Source organism: Rhincodon typus, chromosome 20 (assembly GCF_021869965.1).
Source record: "Rhincodon typus isolate 14 chromosome 20, sRhiTyp1.1, whole genome shotgun sequence".
In the NCBI taxonomy this organism is placed as follows: domain Eukaryota; kingdom Metazoa; phylum Chordata; class Chondrichthyes; order Orectolobiformes; family Rhincodontidae; genus Rhincodon; species Rhincodon typus.
The window spans coordinates 20,753,776-20,770,747 of record NC_063351.1 but is presented as its reverse complement, the minus strand read 5'-3'; the positions used below and the strand labels follow the sequence as shown (position 1 = coordinate 20,770,747).

Genomic DNA, 16,972 nt, shown 5'->3' with positions numbered 1-16,972 from the left:
CTCGGCCCGAAACATCAGCCTTTCTGCTCCTATGATGCTGCTTGGCCTGCTGTGTTCATCCAGCTCTGCACCTTGTTGTCTCGGATTCTCCAGCATCTGCAGTTCCTACTATCTCAGATGAAAGAGTTTTGTGGGTTGAGAAAGAGCATGAATGTTTCTACCTGACCTTGCAAAAATCATGAAAAGCGGCTTGGTGTGGGAATAATGTTATGAACAGCTAAATGTCTTCCAATTGCCTTTGTGCTTAGAAGTACAAAAAGAGAGCTTTCATGGCTCACATAAATCCAAATAACAACATAAGGTTCAGTTCCAGTAGGTTCCTAAAACAGGCAAAAGTGAATCCATGCCCATTATACGTTCTGAATGAGATTTATTTGAGGTGCTGTAGTTAAGGTTACAGTCAGACCACAAGCTCATTAAAATGTATTTGGACAACACAATGATTTCGTCATTACTACAATATTATTTTTGCCAGAATTTGAGGGAGGTCTGGAATGAGACCACCCACATTAAGAATCTTAACTTTAAATGAAGTCAATCACGTGAATATGAGGAGAAATCTGACTAATACTGATTGGATAAATAGTGTAAAATGTAAGGCAATAAATAAACAATGGGAAACATTTAAGGAAACAATTCAATGTTTAAAAAGATTCCATTCTGTTAAAAAACTAAACTTCGCAAGAAATTTCCATCTTGGCTTACCCAAAGAAGGTACTAAAGATCATAAAAAGAGGTTTATGCTTTGGTGAAGAATAGCTATTAGCTTGTAGATGGAGCATGTTTTAGAACCTACCAAAAGTACACCAAAAAGTTGATAAAAGTAAAGTTAAACATGAGAGCAAACTATCCTGAACAATTAAAACAGATTGTAAGATTCTACGAGCATATAAAAAGGAGAGAAACTAAATTATGTATTTGTTCCTGAGAGAAAGAGATAAGATAAATTATCCTCAGAAATATTGAACAATGTATTTGTGTCCACCTTTATAGTAAAAGACACAAATTACATACTACAAATAATAGATAAGCAAGTGAGTTAATAAAATTGAAGAACTTGAAGTAATTTCACAACTTTCTGTGTAAAGTAATTTCTCCTCTTAGTAGACCTAAATGATTGACCTCTTGTTGTGAGGGTTTTTCCCAGTTTTATTCGATCCCCAACCAAGAGAAATCAGCTCTCGGGGCACAATTTTCTATTCCCTGAGGTGGCAAGAATAATGATGCGTGATGAGTTAATTGAAAAAGAGTCAAAAAATCAGATTCTCACCAAGAAAATAAGCTTCTACTATTCAGTTCTTCCTCCTTAGATGGACAGATGACTTTCTAAATCCCTACATCTCATTAATTACACCACTCACTGGAATTAATTTCCCCACCTCAATTTCTGCCCAACTGAAATGTCTGACACTGCAGAAACTATGCTGTGTAGACCAAACATATACCTGGTAACTTGCCCGTTCAGCCTTCAGTCCAGGTGAGTACGTAGCTTTGGATTTCTCTTTGGAAACCTTCTCCTTGGTCCTTCTCTTTTTTTCACTGTAACCTCTACGGGCAGCTGTTTCCATCTGGACTAAGGTAGGATCTGTCCTTGACTGTGTCGCTCCACCCAACTGGAGAACTTTCCTCTGGTGCAATTTAGCAGACAACATCAGACAGCGCTTTTCTCACAGAATGGGATGTGAGACAGCTTGTGGCTCAGAGGGACACTTTAGTCAGACAGCAGGTCAGGAGCTTCTGGCTTAGGAAACAGTGCAGTCTCAGTGTGAAAAGGTTCCATGTTGCTAGAAAGCAGAGGGCTGCATTATTGTTAGACATGTGCATGTGGCTACAGCTTACACAGCAAACATACTGCATGTGCTGAAAGAACATGGGAGTGTATTAAAGGGAAATGGAAGGCAAGCTCAAGTGGGGCGACGATAGATGCCAGTCAGTAAGTGGGTAATGCTATTGTTAGTTCAATACTACTATCCTAGGCCCTGGGTCCTAGCCTAGACTTTGCTATTACTCTCACTCTCCCCAATATCATATTGGAGCAGTTTGACTGAAATGCCCACTTTAATCGTGTATGTTTCCCAACTAATGGGGAGCTCTGTAGTCTCTCAGTTTCCGAATTATGAAATAGGTTCTGAGGTGTGCAATTGAAATAGAGCATGACCTTTTACTAAAAGGTAAAACACAGTGGATGCTGGAAATCTGACACCAACACAGAGAATGCAGGAGAATCTCAGCAGGAATGGCAACATCTGTGGAGAGAGCAACAGGGTTAACAGTTCAAGTCTGTTATGACTCTTCTTCAGAGTATCCTTTACTTGTTGAAGATGTTCCACCTTTTTCACTTTGGAGAATATTCTAATGCCATATTGGGACACTAAGACTGCAACAGTTGTTAAAACTGTGCAAATGAAGGTATATTTATACAAGTAAAGATTATATACAATGATTGAACACCCATGTCACTGATATAACCTTCAAAGGTTTGTTCCTTTCTGTGCCCTCCCATTATGTCTAGGTGCAAGCCCAGCATCTGCAACTGGAGTGATATGCCCTGGTGACTTTGAAGATATGGTTGGCCATCATCTTCTGGCTTCGGAGCCAGATGGGTATATCTGCACCCTCCACCTCCTGAATTGCTGGCGACAAAGGGGTCATGGCAGGGGGGAGTTGTGGAACAAGGCACTTCTTAAACCAATACCATGCCCCCCCAACCAATCCAATGTCTTAACTCAACCCCTGCCTTCTAACATGTCTGTGCATGGCTCCAAAAACATAGAGGATAGATATTTTAACAAACCTGTTCAGGACAATTCTTACATATGTCTGGGACAGGTGGGACTTGAGCACAGGCCTCCCAGTTCAGAGGCAGGGATCTTACCACTGCACCACAAGACCCCTCGAGAAGGGGTATTAAATTCTGCCCATTATTTTCACCTATGTTATCGTATATTGGAGAGCTGGCTTTAGATATTAATTATATGAAGGAACCAATTGGAAATTACATTAGATTCCAAGCCTCTTGGTTAAGCATTGGTTGTGGGAAAGAATTCTGCTCAAGAGAGCAAAGTCACCATGCTTACAATTCTATGGTACCATACTATTTCAGATTTCCAGCATCCCCACTATTTTTTTAATATGTAAAATGGGGACAGTTTCATTGATCTATATGCAAGAAAATATTTTGAATAAGAAATAATAATTCCTACATTTGGGTTATCTAGCTACTGTGCGGTTTGAATCTGAAACAGGAACTGAAGTCTGAATTGATCCACATAATTACCTGCAGCCAGACTGATTTGTATGTGTTTTGGCCTGCAGGGATCTGCATTGATTTTTCTAACTGGACTGCGCAGATGACACAATTAAATCAAATAGGATAGGCAATTAAAAATAAATCAAGTGTCCTAATAAAAACAAATGAATTATCCAGTTTCTGGTAGATTTCATAGCAATTGAACAATGTATTTTTTGGGGATTGCAAAGTTTCATCAATATATCCTTCAGCATACCTTTTGCATTCTGATGGGAAAAGAATTGGATTATTTCTTATTGCACAATTTGCTTCAGAAATCATTGTGCAGATATAGCCAATGTGTTTGTTTTTTTTATATCAACATGTCTTACAGTTGAGAGTGGCCATAAATAAATGGACCTGGGACTACATGTTCCAAAAATGTACTTTCCCAATTCCAAACATGGGCATTTCTTATCAAAATTCACTCTGCCAAAAAATAGAGCTTGCTTAAAGTTAGAGAATCAATGTGCTCTCCTGCAGTGTTGTCACGTTGTCATCTTAATTTACTTTGGTGTCCTCAGACAGGATTTTTCTGCTGGCTTTGGCCCCAGATGCATAAGCCCCAGGTGGCACTCACTGGCCTTGGAAGCAGCTCAGAAGCTTGCTCAGGGATGGCCTCCTAAATGCTCTGAGCATCTGTGAGAAGTGGATGCTGCTGAGGCTGCTCGAAGATTGAGAGATCTCAGAGAAGTAATTAGAAAATTACAACTCAGAGGGCCAGGCTGGCCTGCTTCTCTGGATGGCCCAGTGGAGCAATGGGATGCTGTCCTCTGCTGACACTCCCCTCTTTGGCTCATGGAATCTCTGGCTCAGCTGTGCCAACCTGCCCCCTCTGCATGAAAGTGGCAGCTTTTCCATTTGAACATTTAATATACGAAGCAGCTGCTCCCCTCCATTCTCACTACTCGGTGACCAGCACCGTTCTAGATGTTGCAATCAAATCTAGAAACAATAGTTTAAGAAACTTTCTTAAGATGTTCCTCTGAATTTATAGGATTCTCCCAATCTTCTGCCATACATTTGTTGGGAACAATGCCACAGTGCAGCGGAGAGATATTTGTATATTTACCGTTTGCATAGTTTATTTTCAGGAGCTCTGACAATGCACTGGTGCCGAAACCACATGAACGCTCCAATCATGTGCCTTTCAGTTTACAGTACTTCTACTTTTCATCTTCTGATCTAATCTATATTAATCCATATACACGATCTCCAGGGGCCAGTAGTCTTCTATTGTGCCAAAATGACTACCAGACTCTAAAATGTGGTATTTTTATTCAGTTTCATTTGATAACAATTCCCCTTGCCATATCACTAAATCTATAAAACAGTCTGTGTTGAGATCATTAATGTATGTCTAGTCTTTATTCACAAACTCATCCTTGGTCTCACCATCTATTTTTCTGTTAATTTCTGCTCCTGAATACCCCACCTTATTCAACTGTTCTAAACTGTCTATCAAAATAATCTTTCTGTACAACAGTCTTAGGTGTAATTAAAAAAAGTCAGAGATTTCTTCACTAATTTAGCTTCGACACCAAACAGTTTGTCATTCTTGGTGACTTAGCGCAGAATCTTCCCATCGTCTGGACAATGTGGACAATAGTGAGTCTGTTAGGAAAATATGGAGAGATCTGCAGAAATGACTTTCTCGACATTAAGAAAATAAAGTATGATTCTCAACCAAATTTTGAATGGCAAAAGGCCCAATTTTATGCCATTTTACTCCTTAAATCTCTCCATGCATATAAATTTCCTAAAGGATAAACATGACCACCCCTATTGACTCTGCCCTCTCATTCAGTCTTGCAAATCACATGATTTCAATCATAGTGACCATCTTTGATTACTTCTCTGTACCAAGTGCACTTCTGCATCCAAACCAGCTTACTCTGTTCCTGAAACAAAGCATTTCCAAATGCTCTATTGGATCTATTCCACTTGGCTAAAACTGTTCATTATTCCAAGATCAACTGAGAATGCAGTTAATTCCTTAGCTGCACTTCACCATTCAAAACCATCTTCTGGCTCCTCCAACTTGACCTCCAACAAATTCAAGGAGCTCAGGGCTTCCTTTTCATTAAGACTCATATCATGTGCTCAATTCCATCTTCTTTGCACTTTCTGAATTGTATCCTGCTCCCCATCACCTCAAAAGATCAGGTCAGATTTTACAGATTTGCTGTTTGCACCCAGCTCTACCTAACCACTGCCTCTCTAATCCACTACTGAAATTAATTTCTTATCACTTGTCTAACACATAATATTGAATGAGCATAAATTTCTTTCATCTAAATATTAGAAAGGCCAAGATGGTTGTATGCGGTCTTCAATCACTAACTCATTTCTCTTGCCACTAAATCCTTCCCTCTCCCTGGCAATTGCCTGAGACTGGACCTGATTTTTTACAACCTTGCTGTTATATTTAACCCCAAGATGAACTACTCCACACCATTGTTACATCTTGACCTGACTATTGTGCAGACTTCATGAAAGGCCTCCCATCCTCCACCTTACAGAAATTTAAAATTAACCAACACTCTGTGATCCACATCCTAACTCCTTTTCCCCTAACTCCCATATGCTGGTTGACATCCCTTCACTCCATGTTTTTAAAAAATTTCATCTGTATTTTCAAATATTGCCATGGTCTAGCTCCAGCCTTTTTCTGTAAACTCCTCCAGCCCTACAACCCTTCAGGTTGTCTGCTTTCCTCCACTTCTAGGCTGTCATGTTTTCCTGATTTTAATTGCTTCCACATTGGCGAACATTCCTTCAGTTGCCTAGATCCTAATCTCTGCAATTCCCTCCCTTAACCTCACTTAATCTCAACCTCTCTACCCAAGTTTCATCCTTTAACAAAAGCTCCATAGAATCTATTACTTTGAGAAAGCTATTGGTCATCTGTGTTAATATTGGCTTAGTGTCAAATTCTGCTTGATAACTCTTTCTGTAGCATTTTGGAATGTTTATTATATTCAAAGTGCTGTGTAAATGGGTAGCACAGTGGCTCAGTGATTAGCACTGCTGCCTTACAGCACCAAGAAACTAGGTTCAATCCCAACCTTGGGTGACTGTTTGTAAGGAGTTTGTACATTCTCCCTGTGTCTGTGTGGGTTTCCATTGCGTGCTCCGGTTTCCTCCCACAGTCCAAAGATGTGTAAATTAGGCAGATTGGCCATGCTAAAATGTCCAGGAGAGGCTAGGTGTGTTAGGCATGGTAATTTCAGAGTTGCAGGGATAAGTTGGGAAGCTCTTCAATAGGTCAGTGCAGACTCAATGGGCCAAATGGCCCCTTTCTGCATTTTTAGCGATTCTAAATGCTGTGCCTTGGTTTCCTCAAGTTTTCACATCTTTCAGAAATTTCAAACCATTGTGTCAAACTATTATTACTATTGACAAGATAGTACAGAGGAGATAACATTTGAACCTTTTTGTATGTTTTACATACTAAGCAATTGATAGTAAAATAGCTACATAACTGTCAAAATAGAAATACCTAAATATTTTGAATTTTTCATTTTGTTAGGGATTCATGTCTGTCAAAGTTCAAGTTCAGGTTCAGTAGTATCAATAGTTCCTATAAGTGGACTCACTGTGACCCATATCAACTTGTATCAAATACAACCCAAGATGTAATAACAACACTCCTTCTTATACCTGTATGTCTCTTCCTACAGTCTCTGGGAAAGCCAGCTGAGCAGACAATTGTTGATGTGAGGCTTGATGTGAATCATTAAATTGCCTTGTTTAAGAGTTAATGAATACACAGTGCAACAGTTATGATTAAATTTGCTTAGTTAATTGACATAGCTTTTCTTTTGCATAAATGTATAAAATAAAGAAAGTGTGTACTATCACTGGTGTTTCCTTCACTTGACTTAACCAAGAAATCTTCTAACTAACTCCAGCATTTCTAACCTCCTCACCTCAATGAATGCCTCTCACAGGCTTCCTGTTTCAAAAGGGGAGGCGATGACCTAGTGGCATTATTGCTGGATTGTTACTCCAGAGACCCAGATAATGTTCTGGGGACCAAGGTTTGAATCCTGCCATGGCAGATGGTGGAATTTCAATTCAATAAAATAAAATCTGGAATTAAGGCTCTAATGATGACTATGAAACCGTTGCCAATTGTTGGGAAAACCCCATCTGGTTCACTAATGTCCTTTAGGGAAGGAAATCTGCCAGCCTTACCCAGTCTGGCCTACATGTGACTCCAGACCCATAGCAATGTTGTTGCCTCTTAACTGCCCTCTGGGCAAATAAGGATGGACAATAAATGCTGCCCAGCAATGATGCAGTTATCCCATGAATGTGTAAAAAGCTTGATCCTTGTGTTAGCCATTGTGTCTCTCCCAGAGTGAAATCCACCAGCATAAATTTTCAATGACACCTGCTAAATTAAATTGAATTGGTAGACGAAAACAATGAGATACAAAACGTCATTTTGAATTAAGTATGAATTAAGTATGCAATATTTTAAATCTGTAACCCCGACCCAAATGTTGCTCCTTTCTGACTATACTTCAAACTTCTAATCTTACATGCTGCTTCATGTATTTTTACATTATTTTGTCCACTCAATAAATCAATACTTTTCTAGTTTTCTGCTATTTCATTCATATTTCAAAAGCTTAGGAGGTATTAAGAATGTTATTGTTAGACCCAGGAAATGTGATAATTTTAATGAAAACCCTTAAAATAAACTAAAATATGCTTCAAATTGCCAAAAAAACTGAATGCTTACTGTAAACATATTCTGTGACAAACTTCTCATTAAGGAGCTACAATCAAATTGGCAAATGTGGGCTGGTTATAGATAGTGCTACAATATTGCAGGCCCACTGGATGAGCTCAGTTGCAGAATTAAATTATGATATACAAGTTAATTTATTTTAATGACTGGGATGACAAAGATGTTGACAGCTGACATACTACGCCCTGAACTAACAGGACACTGTACCTAGAATTTATCATTCATTGTAGGTTCCAGATAGAGTCAGTCAGGTATAGAGAGGCAACCAAAATAATCAATAGCATTAATCCAGCTGAACCCTAATATTTTCTTATTGACACATTTGGAAAAAGATCAATGTCATCAAAAGACCTAAATAGTGCAAAGAAAAGCATACTTTACGAGGAGTTCCATTGTCAATTTTTAACTGTAAAGTGACATTTTGTAACAAAACAAGGGGACATTGATACAATGGCCCCTTTCGAGACACCCCTGCAGTATTGGAAAATTGGGTTTATCAAATAGAAATGGAAACTTACATGTTTCATGTATCTTTCAATTTGCTTTATTCAAACCCGAGCACAGATATTTATTGAGAAACATTAGTAATGTTAAATGTCAAAAATCACACGGCACCAGGTTATAGCCCAACAGGTTTATTTGAAGACACAAGCTCTTATGCGTGCACGCACACACATAAATCTATGGGGTGAATTTGCATTTGCAAATTTGTAATTGCAGATACATTCTATTTTGTTTAAAATGCATACAATTTGTACACAGTCAATGTGGCATTTTATAAATTCCTACTTTGGAAATAAAACCAGTCTGATTCCAAGTTGATACACAGCCAGATTTGAAACAAGACCTCACACCTAAAATGCATTGTCTGACCTGGGATGTCACCTCTGGTATACTGAAGGAACTGATAAAACCTTTAGTTATCTCAGGGCAGTGACTTGAAAGAAATTCTGGAATTTATATAATAATGCTTTCTAACTAATTAAAAAATTAACAGCCATCTTACGCTTGTTCAATGTATTTGCATCAGTTCTATGAGCCTTTGATCTTTTGTTGACAAATTCTGTATCTGATGCCACCTCTCTCACTGACACCTGAAGAAGGAGTGAGACTCCAAAAGCTTGTGTCTTCAAATAAATCTGTTGGACTATAACCTGGTGTTGTGTGATTTGTGATCTGGTCCACCATCGTCCAACACCAGCACCTCCACGTCATGTTAAACGTGATGGAGTTTTCCTCAATTGTTGTCTTGATTAATAGGTTATAAATATCTGCAAAATTGATAGCTATTTTCTGATATTCTATATTAAATGATCAAGCTTCCCATCAAGCAAACAGAAGTATCCTCAACCCATGAAATGCACCAAACAGAGAAGAGTTAACAACTGAGAGGTTCACTCTGATTTCAGAGAATTGCTTTCATTTTAAGAAATATGGAGATTGTTAGTTATTTTTAAAAAATGACGTTTTGTTTAAGTCATTAAGTAGGAATTGAAAAGTGACAAGCCATATATATCTATCACATATTGACTCTTGTATTTTAGCTATGGTTTCTAAAGCCTTATTGAAATTATCCCTTTCCCCTGCCAGATAAAGTCATAGAAATATACAGTACCACAAATGTTATTGAAACACAGATTATGCATACTTCACCGAATTTTGAAAACAGCCTTAGCTGAAGTTTTGATGAATGTATCACTGCAGAACATTCAAATATAGTCAGACAAAATTCTACTACGCAGAAAATGTAGTTCAGTGCAACTGAATCCAATATTTACTGATCCTTTGATTTGGAGGATTTTATCGTCCTATTCTATTATTCTGATTGTGACTGTTGCATTATTGTTTTAAGAACTGAATATGCTAACGAATGAAAGACCAGGATGACACCGCATGACCAGTACCACGAGGACAGCAAGCAGCAGTACACTGAGGATGTGCACATAAGTTGCTCTGTAACTGCAAGTTATCAGTTTGTCTAAAAACTGAAAGAACAGCTGATGCTGTAAATCAGAAACAAAAACAAAAATTGCCAGAAAAGCTCCGCAGGTCTGGCAGCATCTGTGGAGAGAAATCAAAGTTAATATTTCAGAAGAAGGGTCACTCAACCCGAAATGTTGACTCTGATTTCTGTCCACAGATGGTGCCAATCCTGCTGATCTTTTCCAGCAATTTCTGTTTTTGTTATCAGTTATATCTGTTAAGTAAACTTGTTTGAGATTTTCCTGCAAAATAGGTTGCACCGATATCACTTACCAATCAGTATGAGGGTGGCAAATCTGTTAAGAAATGCAACGCAAGAATACGACAGGCAGGTTCATAGTGTTGAAGTATTCAGTTTGCAACCCCTAAGCAATAAAATCTGGCCCAGGAGCCCAAACAACATCAGTCCTTTCTATGCTCATGTTATTTGCTAGTTTGGCCAGTTTGAATTTCACAACTTAGTGATTTAGATAGAACTGTACAGAATGCTATTGCCTCATGGATGAATGAATGCAAAATTGTAACACCAAGCAATATTAATATGAACAACTTGATCATTTGCAAATTAAGGCTTTGGGTTTAAACATTATGCTTCCAACATTATTTGATCCACTTCAGGTGGCATTGTGAGAATCCATATGCACCACTGACCACTGCTTCTAAAACTGGGGACAATTGAAGCCAACTAGTTTTGATAACTCTGGCAAGTACAGACAGAGGGACTCCACCGAGAGACAGTCAGGAAAATATGGAACTGCAAACCTTATGTGATTGGATGGAAGTTGCCAGCCCAGTGAAGGTTGACTTTCTGCTTTGCTGATGGTCAAGACCCAGTTCTGGACCGCCCAGCAGGAACCACAGCTAGATCCTAGGAGCTTGATGATGTTCATAGGGAGTGGAAGTTCTAGCAACAGATCCCATTTCGTTAGCCCCGTCTGCTTCTGTTTTTTTTTGAGCCATCGACTCTAATAGCAATTGAAATGTTTGGAAAATGTTCAGTCCTTCATTACTGAAATGAAATTTGTCATAACTTATTAGCTACATACTACAGCATGTTTTGTTGATTCGGAACATTGCTCCAAATGAAATTAGTAGAAGGATCATTGGCTTTTATGTTTATTATTACAAATGTACAATTTTATGCATGTAACTAATATATGTTTCTTTAACTCATGCATGCAGTAAAATGATAGTACATATAAATGCTTTACAAACCGTAAAGTTTCAATATTGCTGAAAAAAGTCCAGAAAATATCAGTGTAAAGAAAAGCAGTATTCATATGGTATGTGAATATGCAATTGGACAATATTTTGCTAAATAATCCTGAATTTGCTAAGAATTATGTTGACTAACAATTTAGCATTATCAGTCAGGCTCACAGAGAAGCATGCATGCAAGTACTTGAAGCTGGATGTATTAATATACAGAGCCCTGATATTTGTGGACAGAAAGGAGATGAACACAAATTGCATATAATTCAACTCAAATAAACAGGTGACAGTTATTCACTAGTTAATTTCAAGGGCAATGCATTGACCAATCAGTAAACCTGCCTGTTTAAAATTTAAACAAGGATTGGTAGTTGACTGTCATTCATCATCTAACCAGTGTATTCTCCATGCTCGTGCTTCAATCAATCAGCATCCATTTTCCAACCAAACAGCACTCTCCTCTCATAAAGCAGTGTATTTAACGTGCCCTGTCCTGATGAGTTAAGATGAAAAGCTTTGAAAAAATGTGTCTTTTTGCAGTAATATTCACAATTTTATTATGGGACCTTGCTGTCCTTTTTACCTGTTTATCAGAAATAAACTCTCAAAAGTGTAATAAAAGCATCTCTTCATAATTACTACAAATCGTAACTATAGCTGAACTGCAATTCAAGGCAGTGATGTATCTCAGATTTGTACTGGAGTTAATTGCTTTTACTTTGTTCTCATGGCGACATTGCATAATCCTTGCAGTGTTTGTGGTTGGATTGGAAGTTAATTGCTACCTTTGTGTTAGTCCAATATTTATTAATAATCCATTAATGACTCACAGTACAAAGGAATTTTCCTTAATGTATCCTGTTTGTTGTGTTCCTTCTAAATGGAATGCACTGCCGTTTTCTGTAACAGTGCTGCCAAATTCTGGTGAGTGAGCTACAAATACTGCAGAAGTGTGACATCATTCTGAAGTACCCTGCCCGACAAAAAATAACCATTTAAATTTGTTTCTTCAGGTCTCTGCATTTTCTACTTGGGAAAAGGAGCTGCACAAAATAGTGTTTGACCCTCGTTATCTCCTTTTAAATCCTGAAGAACGTAAACAGGTATTACTTTTTATCAACATTAAATGCCCAGAAATATGTTTCAATAAGTGAGATTAATCTTTAATAAGTGAATAAATATTTTATAATGGGCAGATATTCTTTGAAGTAAACAAAGCAACCAAAAGTAATCAAGGAAGTCTCCTGCTGTTTAGATATATTCTCACAAAGAGGGAGATGAAAATGCATGAAGCTTACATTACAACAATTTTAAAGTAAAACTATGAACCGATATCAATTCCTTAAAGCACTGTCATTAATTTGTTTCTTCTAAGAATTATTTATTTTGAAACAGGCAGTTGTCTCAGAGAGTTGGTGTTGTTTTAAACTTACAATGTTTAACCAAATGAGTATAAAATTGTATTTGAAGTATTCAAAAAGTTTCGTAAATTATTTATCATAAAATGACGTATTAGTTCAAGCACTTCCTTGTTAATTGGAAGAACATAACTCTGAGTAGTCAAGTTGTATGTCACTTAAACTTAGTAGTTGTAGATGAGTATGTGAGTTGTGCCTATTTTGACCAGGTTGATGTAATACATGGATTGCAATATGGAACGAAAATTTTCCATCTTAAACAGGAAAGAGTTTTAAACTTTAACTTATTCCATCTAAATTGTTCTTGCTTTCGGGAAGTAACAGAGTTAATGATAATTATGGTTAGGTTGGTGTTATCCACAGCGGTTACAACCTGCAGATTGGAAAAGAATGCAATCCATGGAGAATTTCACTCTGAAATACATGTAACAGAAATATCTTGAAAAATATTACAAACATCAGGTTAATTTCTGAAGGAATATATGACACAGATGTTGTGGACAGTGACAAAGGAACATCTCTCATTATTTGTGAAGCTTGTAACTGTCCACAAGCTTTTTGCAAGCCTTTGAGCCAAGACTTGCCCTCATCTTGTGGTAACAATGAGAGCAGTGCATGTAGCAATGTGTCCATTCAATCAAATTGACTGAAGAACCTTTACTTGGACTTTACTATATTACTTTAGAATAATAATACAGGGCAGTCTGGGAGGGGTGTTAGGGTAGGGAACAAAACCTGAAAATTACAAGTTAGAATACGTCATCTTGAAAATCGCTTCTCCAGGATTTTGGGCTGACAGGCAGCCTCATTGCCCAGGGTAGATGGGATTGCTGTCGGGGTTCTAGTTGTGGAGGGCAGAGGGAAAGGGGTCATGAGTGAGACTATGGGAGGAAGAAGAATAAGTTAGTGGTTGGGGTTAGAATGTGCTGTTCTAGGCAGGGTGGGGAATGGAGTGCAACAGATTATAGTGGGGGCTCTGGTGATAATGTGTGGGTCTGATCACAGGACTGTGCAAGTAGATTATGCTTCGGGTGGGTGACATAGTAGTCAGTGGGATGAGAGGATCAGAGAGCCATAAAGATAGGGATTGGGGAGGTTGGTCCTCTTTACTCCCTGAGGGATGTTGGCTGGGGAGTGCAGATTGGGCAGCTTGTCAGCATGGGAGGAAACACTCCTCTTCCTTGCTCACAAACAGTGCTGAAAATACACTTACCTCCTGCTGCCTCCTTTTACATGTCAGGTTTGTTATACTGACGTGCCAAGGCATGGCAGCACATCAGTCATGACTGAAGAAAACAGCCGTTTGGAAACTCGGGCAGATGTTGCCTCATTTCAGGCTTCTACTTTAGCATCTACCACTTTGCGGTTGTTAACTGAAGCTCACTACCTGCATAGAGCAGAGCACAGCAGGGCCAATCCTCATCCTCCAAGAGGGAATGGCCACATCTGTCACTACCTCCACTACCTCTCCCTGGTTACGACCTGGTGTCACCTACTCTACACATGTGACATGAGGGTGTTCAATGTTGTGAGGGTATCTTCACTTGTGGAGGATGTGCTGGATAAAGTGCTGCTGATGGCTGAGAATCCTCTGAGATATCCAGCTGAACGGAAGCTCTTCTCTCAGTATAATCCAATTCTGGAGCTACCAGAGAGACTTGGTTGAAATGAAACAGATGCTCCATCAACCAAACCTGTTGCTTCCCCTAATGATGAGTTTCTGGTGGTGTTTGAGGACACACACAGGGTGCTACAGGGTCATGGGAATGATAAATACAGCAATTGTTCTACTCACTATCCATTGCTTCCATCATGCCTTGCCCTGAGTTGCAGTCTGCCTGTTTTGATGTAACCAATCTCCATCACCTCCTTCTCCAAGCCTGCCACCACTTCGGTGAAATGAGAACAAAATATTTTCATTTTATATGTTGTAGCACCTAGAGTCATTGAGACGTACAGCACAGAAACAGACCCTTCAGTCCAACTCGTCCTTGCCAACCAGATATCCTAGATAAATCTAGTCTCATTTGCCAGCATTTGGCCCACGTTCCACTAAACCCTTCCTATTCATAAACCCATCCAGATGTCTTTTAAATGGTGTAATTGTACCAGTCTCCACCACTTCCACTGGCAACTCATTCCATACATGCACCACCCTATGCATGAAAATGTTGTCCCTTGAGTCCCTTTTAAATCTTTACCCTTTCACTTTAAACCTTTGCCCTCTCGTTTTTGACTCCCCCCACCCTAGGTAAAAGATCTTGTCTTTTTATCCTATCCATGGCTGTCATGATTTTATAAACCTCTATAAGGTCACCCCTCAGCCTTCGATGTTCCAGGGGAAATAGCCCCAGACTATTCAGCATCTTCCTATAGCTCAAACCTTCCAACCCTTGCAATGCCATTGTAAATCTTTTCTGAATCCTTTCAAGTTTCACAACATCCTTCCTATAGCAGGGTGACCAGAATTGCATGCAGTATTCCAAAAGTGGCCTAACCAATGTCCTGTACAGCCTCAATATGACCTCCCAACTCCTATACTCAATGCACTGACCAGTAAAGGCAAGCATACCAAACACTTTCTTCACTATCCTATCTACACTTTCAAGGAACTATGAACCTGCACTCCAAGATCTCTATGTTCAACAATGCTCCCCAGGACCTTACCATTAAGTGTATAAGTCCTGCCCTGATTTGCCTTTCTTAATTACTCCATCTGCCACTCCTCGGCCCACTGGCCCATGTGATCAAGATCCCAATGTACTCTGAAGTAACCTTGTTTGCTGTCCACTACACCTCCAATTTTGGTCTCATTTCCAAACTTTCTAACCATACCTCTTATGTTCATATCCAAATCATTTATATAAATGACAAAAAACAGTGGACCCAGCACCGATCCTTGTGGCACACCACTGGTCACAGGCCTCCAGTCTGAAAAGCAACCGTCCACCACCATCCTCTGTTTTCTACCTTCGAGCCAGTTCAGTATGCAAATAGCTAGTTCTCCCTCTATTCCATGTGATCTAACCTTGCTAACCAGTCTACCATGCGGAACCTTGTCAAATGCCTTTCTGAAGTCCATACAGATCACATCCACCGCTCTGCCCTCATCAATCCTCTGTTACTGCTTCAAAAACTCAATAAAGTTAGTGAGACATGACTTCCCACGCACAACTATGTTGACAGTCCCTAATCAGTCCCTGCCTTTCCAAATACATGTAAGTCCTGTCCCTCAGAATTTCCTCCAAAAACTTGCCTACCACCGACGTCGGGGTCACCGGTCCATAGTTCCCTGGCTTTTCCTTACCACCTTTCTTAAACAGTGGCTCCATGTTAGCCAACCTCCAGTCTTCTGGCATCTCACCTGTGGTTACCAATGACACAAATATCTCAGCAAGGGGCCCAGCAATCACTTCCCTAGCTTCCAACAGAGTTCTAGGGTACACCTGATCAGGTCCCAGGGATTTATCCACCATTTTCCCCGTGTTCTATATCCTCCACATCCTTCTCCACAGTAAATACTGATGCAAAATACTCATTTAGTGTCTCCCGCATGTCCTGCAGTTCCACACATAGGCAGCTTTGCTGATCTTTAAGGGGCCCTATTCTCTTCTGAATTACCCTTTTGCCCTTAATGTATTTATAAAATCCCTTTGGATTCTCCTAAACCCTATTTGATTTCATGTCCCCTTTTTGCCCTTCTGATTTCCCTCTTAAGTATACTCTTACTGCCTTTGCTCTCTCCTAGGGATTCACTTGATCTCTGCTGTCTATACCTGAAATATGTTTCCTTCTTTTTCTTGACAAAAACCTCAGTGTCCCTAGTCATCCAGCATTCCCTACACCTACCAGCCTTTGCCCTTCACCCTCACAGGAACATACTGTCTCTGGACTCCCATTATCTCATTTTTGAAGGCTTCACATTTTCTAGCCGTCCCTTTACCTGCAAACATTCGCCCCCCAAGCAACTTTTGAAAGTTTTTGCCTAATACAATCAAAATTGGCCTTCCTCCACTTAAGTACTTTAACGGTTAGATCCGGTCTATTCTTTCCCATCACTATTTTAAAACTAATAGAATTATGGTCACTGGCCCCAGAGTGCTCCCCCACTGACAACTCAGTCACTTCTCCTGCCTTATTTCCCAAGAGTAGGTCAAGTTTTGCACCTTCTCTTGTAGGTACATCCACAAACGGAATCAGAAAATTTTCTTGCACACACTTAACAAATTCCTCTCCATCCCAGCCCTTAACACTATGGCAGTCCCAGTGAATGTTTGAAAAGTTAAAATCCCCGTCCATAACCACCTT

General features: G+C 39.3%; 1 protein-coding gene across 1 annotated transcript in view; it reads left to right on the top strand.

The window, feature by feature from the left end:
• The window catches only part of tcerg1l (transcription elongation regulator 1 like), a 132,588-nt gene that overhangs the window by 11,329 nt on the left and 104,287 nt on the right, over nucleotides 1-16,972 (top strand). Inside the window, exon 2 of the mRNA XM_020528762.2 lies at nucleotides 12,260-12,349. Coding sequence (XP_020384351.2) covers nucleotides 12,260-12,349 — 90 coding nt within the window. The remainder of the gene's footprint in view (nucleotides 1-12,259; nucleotides 12,350-16,972) is intronic.